The sequence below is a fragment of the Pezoporus wallicus genome, unplaced genomic scaffold, assembly GCF_028554395.1.
Source record: "Pezoporus wallicus isolate ANWC-B61680 ecotype Strahan unplaced genomic scaffold, APGP_CSIRO_Pwel_v1 contig_2908, whole genome shotgun sequence".
NCBI lineage: Eukaryota > Metazoa > Chordata > Aves > Psittaciformes > Psittacidae > Pezoporus > Pezoporus wallicus.
The window spans coordinates 2,468,881-2,481,600 of record NW_026642179.1 but is presented as its reverse complement, the minus strand read 5'-3'; the positions used below and the strand labels follow the sequence as shown (position 1 = coordinate 2,481,600).

General features: G+C 40.9%; 1 protein-coding gene across 2 annotated transcripts in view; it reads left to right on the top strand.

Moving 5' to 3' along the window:
- The window catches only part of PTPRO (protein tyrosine phosphatase receptor type O), a 151,418-nt gene extending 144,251 nt beyond the window's left edge, over positions 1-7,167 (top strand). For both annotated transcript variants that reach the window (XM_057427950.1, XM_057427949.1), the window contains 3 exons: positions 2,147-2,282; positions 4,559-4,679; positions 5,803-7,167. In XM_057427950.1, the coding sequence (XP_057283933.1) occupies positions 2,147-2,282; positions 4,559-4,663 (241 nt within the window). In that variant the 3' untranslated portion in view covers positions 4,664-4,679; positions 5,803-7,167. The remainder of the gene's footprint in view (positions 1-2,146; positions 2,283-4,558; positions 4,680-5,802) is intronic.
- The last annotated feature ends 5,553 nt before the right edge of the window (positions 7,168-12,720 follow it).

The following is a 12,720-nucleotide window of genomic DNA, read 5'->3' as shown; positions in this document are numbered from 1 at the left end:
AGAGATGACTGCTCTACAAAGAAATGCCTTGGTGTCTATGGCTGCAGGCTGAAATCCCAGCCTCACTGTAGTCAAAGCAGGGGGCTAATTCTTTACCCTTAACACCAGAGAGAACCAGCTCCAGTGAACAGTATGTCTCCATGCAGATCTCCTCTGGGCATTCAGCTTGTGGTACATTCAGGAAGTGACATGAAGAGCAGTATGCTGTGCTAGAAGTAATACCAGTACCCCATCCTAACAGTTATATGGGATTTTTTTTGTTTGGTTTTCTTTTTTGGAGGAAGGTTGTTTTATATAGTGTCAGATTTGTGCATCATCTGGCCTTTATTAAGGTACTCACTTACTTGGCCTTTCTGGGAGCAGCTCCCATGTTAGTTGTGATATCATACCAGATTGGCTCCTGTTGCAGTTCTCTAAATTCAGACCACTTTGTAGCTCCTCACTCACAGGTTTCTCAGATATACGTAAATTGATGGTTTGCAGAGGGTGAACATATGTACTTTATGGTGACATATTCTAATGGAAGTCAAGGCTTGATGAGATTAATCTCAGCCAACCCTACATCACCCACCCCAGAGGCAGCAGCTAGATAGCTGCACAATGAGTGAGCACTCTCCAACACTGTCTTTCCTGGTGTTGATATGATGATCAGCACTGACTGTCTCTTGCCATCACTTCACACACTTCTGAGAGCTCCTTCCCAGAAAACAATCTTTTATAGTAATATAATTTCTATTTTCCAGATACGGAATGCAAAACAACAGCAAATCACACAGCCCTCCCCTGTAACTTAATGGAGAAATTCATAGGAGATATTGTTTTGGGAGTCCTAACATTAAGAAAGGTGGTAGAAAGGCAGGAAAAGATGATTATATGTAGTGTTGTGAAATCAGATTGGTTATACACCACTTGCTTGTTCTGGGAATGCATAGAAGCAAGTAAAAGAGAGCTGGGCAACAACTGTAGTATTTTCTTTTTAATTAGGATGCTTCTAGCAGCAGAAAAAAAGGTGTTTTCAGATAGTATTTTTGTCATATACTGTACATCCTGAACAATATAGATTAAAAGTAGCAATGCTGTGAAATGAGTGGTAGAGGGGAAGAATACATTTGTCAACTCCTACAGAAATTGCTTAAACATTAAAAAGTCACAGAATGAATTTATCAATGAATGAATCAGAAGTTCTGTTGTATTCATCTTATTTGAGATATTGACAGTTTTCTTAAACACGGGAAAAAAAAAACCCAACACAACATGTTTTGTGACAGTTATGTTGAACTGTGTACTGAGATGAACTGTTAAGCTTTATTGCAAATATTTCCACGGCTTTTCTGAAAGACATGACAAGACAGCAGGAAGAACTTTTGCTAAGACACACGCTTCTATCCTTCGTAGTAGGTATGGTGTTGGGATGCTATATGAAACTCCATAAAACCTCTAAAGCCATACTCATAATGAAATCAGACTTAAACATTACGTGTGAAATCACAATCAAAGAATCATATGCACATATAAGAATCTCTAAATCAAAACAGTGTATCTTTTTTCTAGTCACTAAGCTTCTCTTGGGGGAGGGATAACGATTTGTCAGCCAAATGATTGCTGGCTATTCTGTCTCATGCTTCCAAGACAGAAGTCTAGGAGTAGACTGTTCTGGGTGGTCTGTCCTCTGAGGGTTAACTTCAGTAGTGCACTGCCTTTGCAAAGCCAAGAGCTTTGCAGCGTGACGAGCTGTGAAACTGAATTATTCGGGTTCAACTCCAGTTGCCTCTGCAGCAACCAGAGTCTCTACAGTTACGACTACAGCCACTGTAGTTAAAGATGCCTCATCATGAAATCTTTGAGGGGAGCAGTGAAAGTAGGAGGAGCAGGCAGCTCCTGAGCACATTTTGTAAGTGAGTGCATGGAGAGGAGTATAAGAAGGTGAAGTAACTGCAGAGCCATCCACTCCATACATTCTGCATAAACAATGGATGAAGAGTTGCATGGTTTTGAATCCTACTAATTAACCAACCTGTCTGACTTCAGATTAGCTACATCTGATTATCACAGCTGCAGGACACCTGCTTTTTGCAGTAGTACTGATTTTCCTGTGTGTCCCCATCAGAAAAGTCTAAAATGAGATGCATAACTCTGTGTGTTGCAGTGCTGGAGTGGGACGAACAGGAACCTTCATAGCCTTGGATCGGCTCTTACAGCACATCCGTGACCATGAGTTCGTAGATATATTGGGCCTGGTGTCTGACATGCGGTCCTACAGAATGTCCATGGTGCAGACAGAGGTAAAATCAGTTTACTTCAACATTGTGAACATATCATCGGACCTATTTCATACATCTCTATAGTGTCTTCATGTTATTCCCCCTGAACACTTGACAAAATAGCTATGAATAGATACAATTAATTTTTCATCTTTGTTGTAATATTGTCATGTTATTAATTTGCTGTATAGATGGGTCAATAAGATATCTACAATCTCACTGATGTCTTCCAGGAGGATGAGTTATTCTCACCTTCTGTGAAATTAATATGCAAAAAATGCATTAGAATAGATTAACATATGAAATTTTCAAACCATTTTGAAAATAATTGAGCTTGCTGAGAGGATTAATGGCTCATGAAATTATATCAGTATTGGACAGCCATTCCTGCTTATTCAAGAGGGTATCATCTGGGCAAGCACAGGAACTCAAGTTACACAGTGGTAATACAAATAATGAGCAAAACAGATAAAAGGATTGTGAGATTGCCAAGCACACTCCTTGCCCCACTCCATGCCCAAACATCTGCTGGATAGTTCTTTTTCCATTTTTTCAAGGCAAATGCTGGAAGAATAGTCAAACTGTCAGAATATATAATGGAAAAAATCACAAAATCTTTTTCCAAAGCAGAAGCTTTTATGCATCCTGATTCCTCTGCTAATGAGGGAAAGATTTCATGCCTGTTGAGCTCCTCATTGGTTACACACAGTGTAAGCTGACAACCTGCATATAAGTGCCACCATCACTGTTTGTAGGGTAGGTCTGGCAGGTAATTTAATGCCAAGGGTTGTTGAATCCAGAGTAAAGCAAAGACTTAGCAGGGAGAGAGGAGGAGGAAAACCTGCAATGACAACAACTAGCATCTAGAAATAAGAAAACTATCATTATTCTCAGACCACTCCAGATCATTCCCATCCAACTACCGGTTTTCATCACAATTCGCTATATTGACCCAAAGGCAGATCTGAAACCCTGATGCTGATTTCAGCTGCAACTGCTTTAGCACTCCAGAGGTGATGCAATTCTTTCTCCTTTTTATTTTCTTTTCTTCCCATGCACAAACCCATTGCCTGCCTGGGGCTGATGTCAAGGGCTGGGCTTTGGCAGATGCTGGGCTCCTACTGCTCCAGGCAATGGCTAAGCCTGGCTGCAGAGGTCACCAGGTGACACTGACACTCGGGCACAGAGGCCACGGAGAAAGCTTTCCTTATAAAATCTGAAACCACACACAGCTCACCTGAGTTCATGTTGCCTCATACACTCAAAACTTGGCAGTGTTTCACTGAGCAGTTTAAGAAAACAAACGGCACAGGCCCCAAAAGGGGTTAGATCTGAGAATACCAGTTGAGTTTAAACCAGTTTCTTCAAATTAGAGGAAATCAAAGCAATTCTGTCATCTGAAGCATTGATATCTCCTGGCATCAGCAGACCACTGGGAACAGGGGCTGAAATCCAGACTCAGGTTTTGGGACACCTTCTTTTGCTTGGGCTCCATTCACTCCCTGTGCCTAGTGCACATAAACTTAATGTAAGCATTCATCAGGGTTTACCTTCTTTCTCTTTGAAATCTAAAAGTCATCAGTTAAGAGTCTCCTAAATTGCATTACAGGGTTTAATCCGTATGATGATAATACTTAGAAAAGCCAGTCCATAACCAAACCCAAAGATAATCACAGTCTTGTTGCACAAAAACCTATCCACAAATGTAGCAGTGCATGTGATTGACCCGACCTACTTAGGGTCATTTGCACAGAGGTTGATAACTCCCCAAATAATTGACTAACTGCTCTGTGAACAAAATCAGATTTCAGCTTTTTATTGGTAAAGAAGCCAAGCACTAAGGAATATGAAGTAAGTTCATTAAAATATTTCAGGTGCATATGTGGCATGGATGCATTTTGTTGCACATAAAACATTCAGGTACCTTTCTGCAAAGGGATTCATTTCATGCTATATAAAATAGACCTACTTTAGCTGAGATTCAATGGAATTATTATATTTTATTCTGCTCTACTCTGTTCTCATCTCCTGTCATCATTCAGGTTATTAGTAAGAGATTATGATGCCAGGGCAGCTCAGGTGGATTTCGTGCTTCCTCAGCTGCTGTGTGTCTTTAACAATTGCTGGCTATTATTTTGGGAGCTGACAACACATTGTACATTGAGAGGGTCTTAGGAGGGAGAGACAAAGAAGCTTTGCAGGCTGTTACTGTATACTATCAAACTGTTTCACTGTTTGGGTTTTTGTCATGCTTTCTGAAGTGCAAAAATGGCTGCTCATTTGGTCTTCTCTTCCAGGAACAATACATTTTTATTCACCAGTGTGTGCAACTGATGTGGCAAAAGAAGAAGCAGCAGTTCTGCATCAGTGATGTTATATATGAGAACGTCAGCAAGTCCTAGTTCAGAGTCACAGGTGGTAAGTCAGTTAGGCAAGCCTGGCTCTGTGCCGTGCCTGCAGCCTCACATCCCGATTTCTCAGCTGCAACCAGCAACATGGGCATTTGCTCCAGGTGCTTTGCTGGTGTTTTGGAGCTTTCTGGGCCTCAACCCCCACATTCACATGAACAGTGTGAAGAAAATCCCTCTAACCTCTCACAGTAAATAATCTGCTATACTTTACATGACACTGTAAGAGTATGTTGACTCACTCAAAGAATAAGAGAATCTGGATATCCTGAGTGAGCTGAGCCATCTAACCATTCCCTTCCTTTTGCCCTAACTCTTCTTACAAAGCTTAAAGGAGGGGAGGACTTCAATATCTTCAGTCAGTGTTAAGTCACCAACTAACTGCCAAGTTTACAGTGGTTTAAGGCCGGCAGTGGTTTAGGGATGCTCTGGAGCACTGCTGTATTGGCAACAGAACCTGCTGGAGGGTGACATGGCAACTAAAAACCTCCGACATGAAACACTGGGGAATATTTTCATAAAACAGAACCAGGGAACAAGAAGTGTCTCAGACACAGTAGCACTGCCATTAGCGTAAGTGAAGTGACCATCTTGCCTTTCCACGGAGTCCCTGACCTGTTGCATGCAGTCCCCACCTGCAGAGCAAAACACATGGCTCTGACCTCCCAGGAGGTTGATGGTGGGGGCAAGCTGTGAGGACATCCATCACTGCTGTTTAAGCTAATGAGCTTTAGTTCATTAGGTGGCAGTAATAAGCAAGCCAGCCATAACCTTAATATTTACTTTTGGGAGAAGCAGGAAGTTACAGACTTTCAACGCAAAGTGGCTTCTTGGATAGTTGCTGGAGAGCTGGGCTGTGGGTACCACCACCAGCCATCTCTGTTGGTGTGTCTGTGGTGTTGCACGTGCACCTTTATTAGCCTCTGAGTACACCATTCCCCTGCCTGTAAAATGAACCCCGATTTGCCTTACTTTTCCTACTGTTCAGGTTGTTTACTGTCTAACCTGAGTCCCAGAGCCCAGCTACTTGTACTGGTGGGCTGCAGTCCAGCCTGTATGGAGGGCTGGTAAAAATATATACCAAAAACTGTATTATTTCCTATTTCTAAAGCATTCTGTTTGTTCGGTTGCAGGTGAGACCATGAAGCACACCCATCTTCCCTTGCTTCTGATTATTTTTCTGATGATGGTTTGAATGGCCAGTTGTTCTGCCATGAGAGACCGCTGCTTTGCAGTACACGGACAAACAAAGAAACTTTTACCTTTCTGAAGCACTGGGGAGACAAAGCCTTAACAAGCCTGCGGTGTCTTTCGAACTGTTTCATTTCTGGACATTTTTTTAAAATACTGGACCAAATTCAACTAAACACCATGAAGGAAAAGACACTTTTATGTGTAGAAAATTGATCGCTTCAGCTGTTGGGTTTTTGTTTGGTACTTTTATTAATATTTTCTTTCTGTGCAGGTTGGGCTTAAGGTTAAAGTAAGTGCAATATTTTTTTAATGGTTGACTGAAGAGCTTTCTTCATGTGTCACTGGTCTGTGCTAACGTCCATAGGAGAGCAGGCATTGTTAGTATCTAATAATACCTCATTAGTGAATAGCGAGGCATGAACATACATGAAGAAATCTGGAGATTGTGAAGAGAAAGGGGGCTGGGAGGGTGGGGGGAGTTGCTGGGTACATAGATTTGACTCTTTCCTACAGCACTGTTGTACATGGGGTTTAGGGGGAGCACGAGACCCAAGGAATGGACTGATGAGCAGAAATCCAAAACACGAAGCCTGAAGCTGATGCGGGCAGCTGACACTGAGTTGGGATGGTTTAGGTTCTTGACTGTGCTAGTACTAACGAAGCAGAGAGACCGCTCTTTTAGCCAACCTTTTCAGTAATGCCACTGAACAGGCTCTTGTTTTACTGAATCTAATTGAAGGGCAGCTGAATTTCAAGCTGGGATATCTTAAACTCCATTACTCCATATGATTTCAAGCAGTCTGTGGTGCCTATACCCCTCATTTGTTTATTATTTTCAGTAAGTACTAATCCTGTGTAAAAAACGTGAAGCTGATTGAGGTGGGAGGTGGGAAATAAAAAGTGCTTTAACAGATGTAACTATTTCTCCAAGCCAGGAATTCACTATGTTACAAAAACAAGGTTTTGGCATGTGAAGGGCTGGTTACTGCTTTATTGCTTACAAGGCTGCCAAAGCATCAGTATGGATTCCTGCAGGGGCTTCGGGGTGAGGGTGGGGCTCTTTTCTTTTTCGCTGTCAGTTTCATTTCTAGTCAGAATAATTAGCTATATATATATATATTTTTTTTTGTCTATGTATAATTCCGGTACATCATTGTGTATTGTGACATGGATGCTGTCAGAATGGATGTTGATGGCATTTTTGTAACCTGTTGCTTTGTGTCACCTCATTGGAAGTTAGCAGCAATGGTACTCAATGTAAACAAAACAAACTTGAACTGAAAGTAAACACACTGGATTGCTTACCTGTGAAGAACTCACTATTGGCAAAACAGCAAACGTACCCGCATATGCTTTATGTTCACTCTGGGCTCTGCTATTGCCTGTCAGGGTTCCAGGGTGTAGTTCAGTACCTCAGCTACTTCCGGGATCCTGATCACCTCCTTCAGATATTTGCATTCTTTTCTTCCAAACAGTTATTCCACTAGCAGGTAAATAGGTGTATATTCCTTTAATATCTACTTCATTGTCATATTGGTTACAATGGGGAATTTCCTTCAAACTATCACATATATATTATGCTAAACTGCATAGTCTTACCATAATCCCAAAATAAAACAGGTCCTTGTGAAGGGTACTGGAGAAACAGAACTCTACCTCTGATTATTAATGGGTATGATATGATTTGTCCCACCCTTCCCTTCCATGCATCTGCTATTTCCACAGTTGCCACTAGCCTGGTCCTGAAGCAGAGATGCTACTTCTCTAAATAATCTGCATAGAGGTGGATGCAAAAGTGCAGAGAGCCCTGTCTTCAGGGAGTGGATTGCTAACGAGAAAGGCTTCACTGTTACACATCTCTTTTATTTCACCAGTGAGCCTCAGGTAGAGGGCTTGTCATTTCAGTAGGAACAGCAAAGATTTGTCTGGCCTAATTTGAACAGAAGACAGCATCATAAATGAGCATTTGGCCATTCTGACCTTGCCTCCATGCTTTTTTCATGAGTATTTCAGCATTTCACTATATATTTACTCAGAAAATAAGTATGTTCACATCCCTATAGAGAACTAACAGGGAAAAAAACACACCAACAAAAAAAACAAAACAACAAAACCAAAGCAACCACAAATGTTCTTGCTTTCTCATCCACTGCCTCCTTCCTCCTGCTGGCCATTGCCCACTGAGTCTACATTTATTCTGTATCATAGTCCAGTGTAAGTAGGTTTCTTTTAAACACCTCATGCACACAAAATATCACAGTGTGAGCTGGCTGTAAGAGAAGGTTGGCTGAACATAACAGGGTCATTATTTTGGCAAAGATGCCAAAATCACATTGGTGCAAATGATACTGCCTGAATAGCCTCAATTTACTGGACAGTTTTTGGATGCATGTCAAAAAATTATTCCGTTTGCACAGTAACAGGTGTGTATTTTTCCTTTAATAGCTACTTGGATGAGGCCTTGGGTGATATGGTTTAGTGTGAGGTGTCCCTGCCCATGGCAGGGGGGTTGGAACTTGATGATCTTAAAGTCCTTTCCAACCCTAACTATTCTATGATTCTACTCAATCACAAAATCAATTACAATGAAAACTCCTTCAGAAAAAATACCTTTTCCTACCCTATATAGTATGCAAAAACTGCATAACTGGGTATGTTTGGATGGCAGTGGAAACCATCTCTCCCAGAGGACAAGACGTAACTAAAGCAATGCAATAGTCTGGATGACACTCTGTCTTTTAGAAGACTCGTACAGAGCCTTTTAGCCTGACTCTACAAGTCATACTTTTGGCTTTACCTTGTCACTCTCCTTGAAGTCAAGTCCAAAAGAACAATGTTTTGGACTCACACTGCATGTTGATACGGTTTCCCGCATATATCAAAATAAAATTCTCAAGTCACAACAGCTGTAAAGCTGTCTGAAGCTTCAGGTTTTGTAATAGTTTTTTTGAATTATGGGTTTCTATAGCTTTTTCTATGGGTTTCTATAGTTTTCTAGCTCTGTACATTACACAGACATACATTATAGATGCTCTGTATTGATCTGCTGCTCTGACAGCATCTACTGACCCAGATGTATGTAAAAGCTCTGCACTATGAGTGACCATTAACCAAAATCAGGGCAGGTTTCCTCTTTGTTGACTCATGCTGTGAATGCTGCCATGGAAGGAACAAATAAGTAAATCTAGGGAAATGTTTCAGAAGAGCTAAGGAGATTTTAGAGCCATGACATACTTGGGTCTTCAGAACTGTTTCCTTCCATCCTCACACAAGGATGAAGAACAGGTTGGGAAGCTTTACTTGTGCTTTACTTCATTTTACATGCGTTTTCCTGCGCCTAAAGACGACAAATTGCCCCTTGTCAAATATTCAACAGCATAATCTTAAGCACCAAAATGGCTCTTCCCTCCATCCACTCATTAACCACACAGTCGCACCACCTCCCTCCCACTTCCAACTCTTTAAAGGGCTTGTGTGAAAACAGTAGTTTCATTCAGGCTGTTGCTTTCAGCCATTTCTTGTGAGAAGATAACATTTAGTGCTGTTGACACGGATCGGGGGGGGGGGGGGGGGGGAGTTAAGCTTTGCTGCCTCTGTGACAAGCGGCAGTGGTGGCTAGGAAGTGTATAGAAGTCTCCCTGTTTTCTTTCATCTCAATCTTTAATCTACAACTATTATTATGAACTAGAAGCACAGACTAATATGCTGATAATGGATGCTGAGGAACTAGTAAAAGGCCAAAGATATACCCTAAGCATGTAACTACAGAGAAACTGAAAAAAAGATACTGAAGAGCTAAAGTCAGTTCAACAGGCACTGACTTGCAAATACTTAACATAGATGCAGTAAAAATTCAACCTGTTTGTAAAATACTTAAGTGCAGAACCCAATGCATGCTTACAAATTCCCTTATGTTTGTAATTTCCTTACATAACGCTTGTATGCAAAGGTGGAAGGCTGAGCACAGAAATAATCCCTCAGATACTCTTGATGTATCAGACTCAGTACTTGGGGCTCTTTGTTTTGTGTTCTAGACATTGCGCAGACTTCACAGTTGAAAAACATCATAGAAAAAATGGGTTCCTATAAAGTAGTACCTTGGCCAGAAATACAGATTCCCATTCATAATCATGTTTCCCTTACGCATGAGATGCAGCCCAGGAAAATGAGTGGAGATACATGCTTGAACAAGGGTCTGGTATTCAAGCTATATCTTGCTTCTGTGTATGTCCTAAAAACTTGGAAAACCCAAAATGCCTTCACTTCCCACAAAAAACACAAATTACATATTTTCTAATTATAAAGACATCATACAGTTATTCATGGGTTTCTGTTTGTTCCCTTAGTTAAATTGGCAAAGTACTGACTGATGTTACTGTCCAGCAAAACACTTCCAGGGACACTTTTAGCGTATCACACTGACAAATATACTCAAAGTTACTGGAAGCTCTACACATGTCAGGGTATCATATAATTTTTGATATCTGCTTCCCCATAAACCCCTGGGTTTTGCACATATCAATAATTAGGAAGTCTGCACTTCTTTCCCAGCTTCCCCAAGCCTGCCAACTTTCATACAGCACAATGCTTTGGAGCAATAAAAATATATATAAAAATCTCACTCACAGATCACAATTTGTCTGAGCAAAGCACTGTTTAACATTTGAATTGCTAGAAGGTAACTAAACTGTTCCATGCATAACTGTTGGTTAAAAGTGTTCTTTCTGAATTTAATGTGAAGTTGCACAGTGGTTTTCTCTCTCATGGCATCCCAAGGGAACAGACTAAAGGAGTGGGAAGAAATGCCTTGCTAATATTAAAAGGTATATGCTTAGAGAGTGTAAAACTGCTGAGTGAACATCCACTGCTAAGAATCTCATTCTCCACCCTGTTAAAAAGGCAGACTCATTCACAGCAAAATAGTAAAGTAGTACCTATATTACCCAACACAACTCCTTTTTCCACACCTAATAAGGCACTTTTCAATGACCCTTTTCATGTATCACAGCATTCTAAAATATTAATGTAAAGAAAAAAAATCCTCACTGCTCAAATCCTAAAGAAAACATTTTGGATGAAACACTGCATCTTACTCCTTTCATTTAAGACACTGAAGTTTTTGAAGAAAACCTTTGTTTTCATTTGAGGAACCCCACATGAGATCTCCTCTTTGGTGACTACTAATTGGAAACAAACTGAAACTTCAGAAACTGCAGCAAAGGAGTGAAGCTCTCTGCAGTGCTTTAAACCATCAAGGAAATTACAGCAAAAAGGGAAATAGCTGCATTAATGCCATTCAGACTTTACGGACTGTAATGCAGAAATCATGAAGTCTACTTCAGCAAACTTAAAAGGTAAAATACAGCTTGAATTGTACTTAGCAGTTAAAAAACTATGAAAGACCATGGAAACAAATGAAAAAAACACCTCCAAGCCCCAGATTATTCTGCTTATCCCTTAAGCCCTTTTATCTTTTCCTCCCCACCATCTCTAAAGATGCCTCTGAGCACAATGACCATGTTCAAACTTGTATAGGAAGAGTCAGCCAACAGCTACACAGAAACCCAACTCCAAAAGAACAGCTGTGAAGCCACCTCTTTTCTCTCAGAGATGAAATACGGGTGCTTCCTCTAAGACCTCCGCATGCCAAACTCCACAAAGTTTTAAATGCTTCAGAGCTCATGCCTCCTGGATATAAGAAAACCATATGCCGAATGCTAGAATAAGCTTGCAGACAATATGAATATTGGCTGCATATTTTGGTAACTAACATTGGAATACAGAATCAGCATTCAACCTGTTGGAGCAAGTCCAGAGGAGGGCCATGAAGATGATCAGAGGGATGTCCTGTGGCTGGGAGAGTTGGGCTTGTTCAGCCTGGAGAAGAGAAGGCTCTGGGGAGACCTTCCAATACCTAAATGGTAACATAAGAAAGTTGCAGAGGGTTTTTTTACAAGGGGTGGTAGTGATAGTTCAAGGTAGAATGGCTTTAAACTGAAAGAGGAGAGATTTAGATTAGATATAAGGAAGAAACTCTTTACTGTGAGGGTGGAGAGGCACTGGCACAGGTTGCCCAAAGAACCTGTGGGTGCCCCATCCTTGGCAGTGTTCAAGGCCAGGTTGGATGGGGCTTTGAGGAACCTGGTCTAGTGGAAGGTGTCCCCGCCCACGGCAGGGGGGTTGAAACTAGATGGTCTTTAAGGCCCCTTCCAACCCAAACCATTCTATGATTTTCCATGAGAAAAGACAGTGACTCTAATTTTTAAATATGAAATTTCAAAGACCTTTTAAAAAGTTTCCTGCTCCTGTACTTACAAGTAATGAAGCATCTATGTAAAAGTAGCTTCAGATCTTCATTATCTTAATCATTCACCTTCCAATGTAGAGGACTGTAAACAGAACACTCTTCAGGTGAGTTATGGATGCTTACTAGAGAGGGTAGGGAATAGGAAGTTTCACATGTGAATCAGAGAACACATCAAGCCTTTGAAAGTCTGGGTTTGACCTGTAACTATAGGACAGGCAGTGAGACAATCTTCCTCCCTAAAGCTACGTATATAGGATGAATGGATGCAGTTATTCAGGTGTTCTGGTTCAAATGTTGCCTATAGGGAGAAAGGAACTGAAAATAACCATTTCTGTCACTGGGTAAGACAAGATTCCATTTCTTAGGGGTTGCTATGGCAGTTGGAGTCTTCAGTCTGGGATTTTTCACTTCTAGACCCATTTCTGGATAAGACTACATTTAAATGACAGGTGCAGAACCTACGTACTTTTCAAAGACATAAATAATATATATTAAATGTAAAAATACACAGACACATAACCAACACTCAGAAGTAGCATTTGTAGGGACA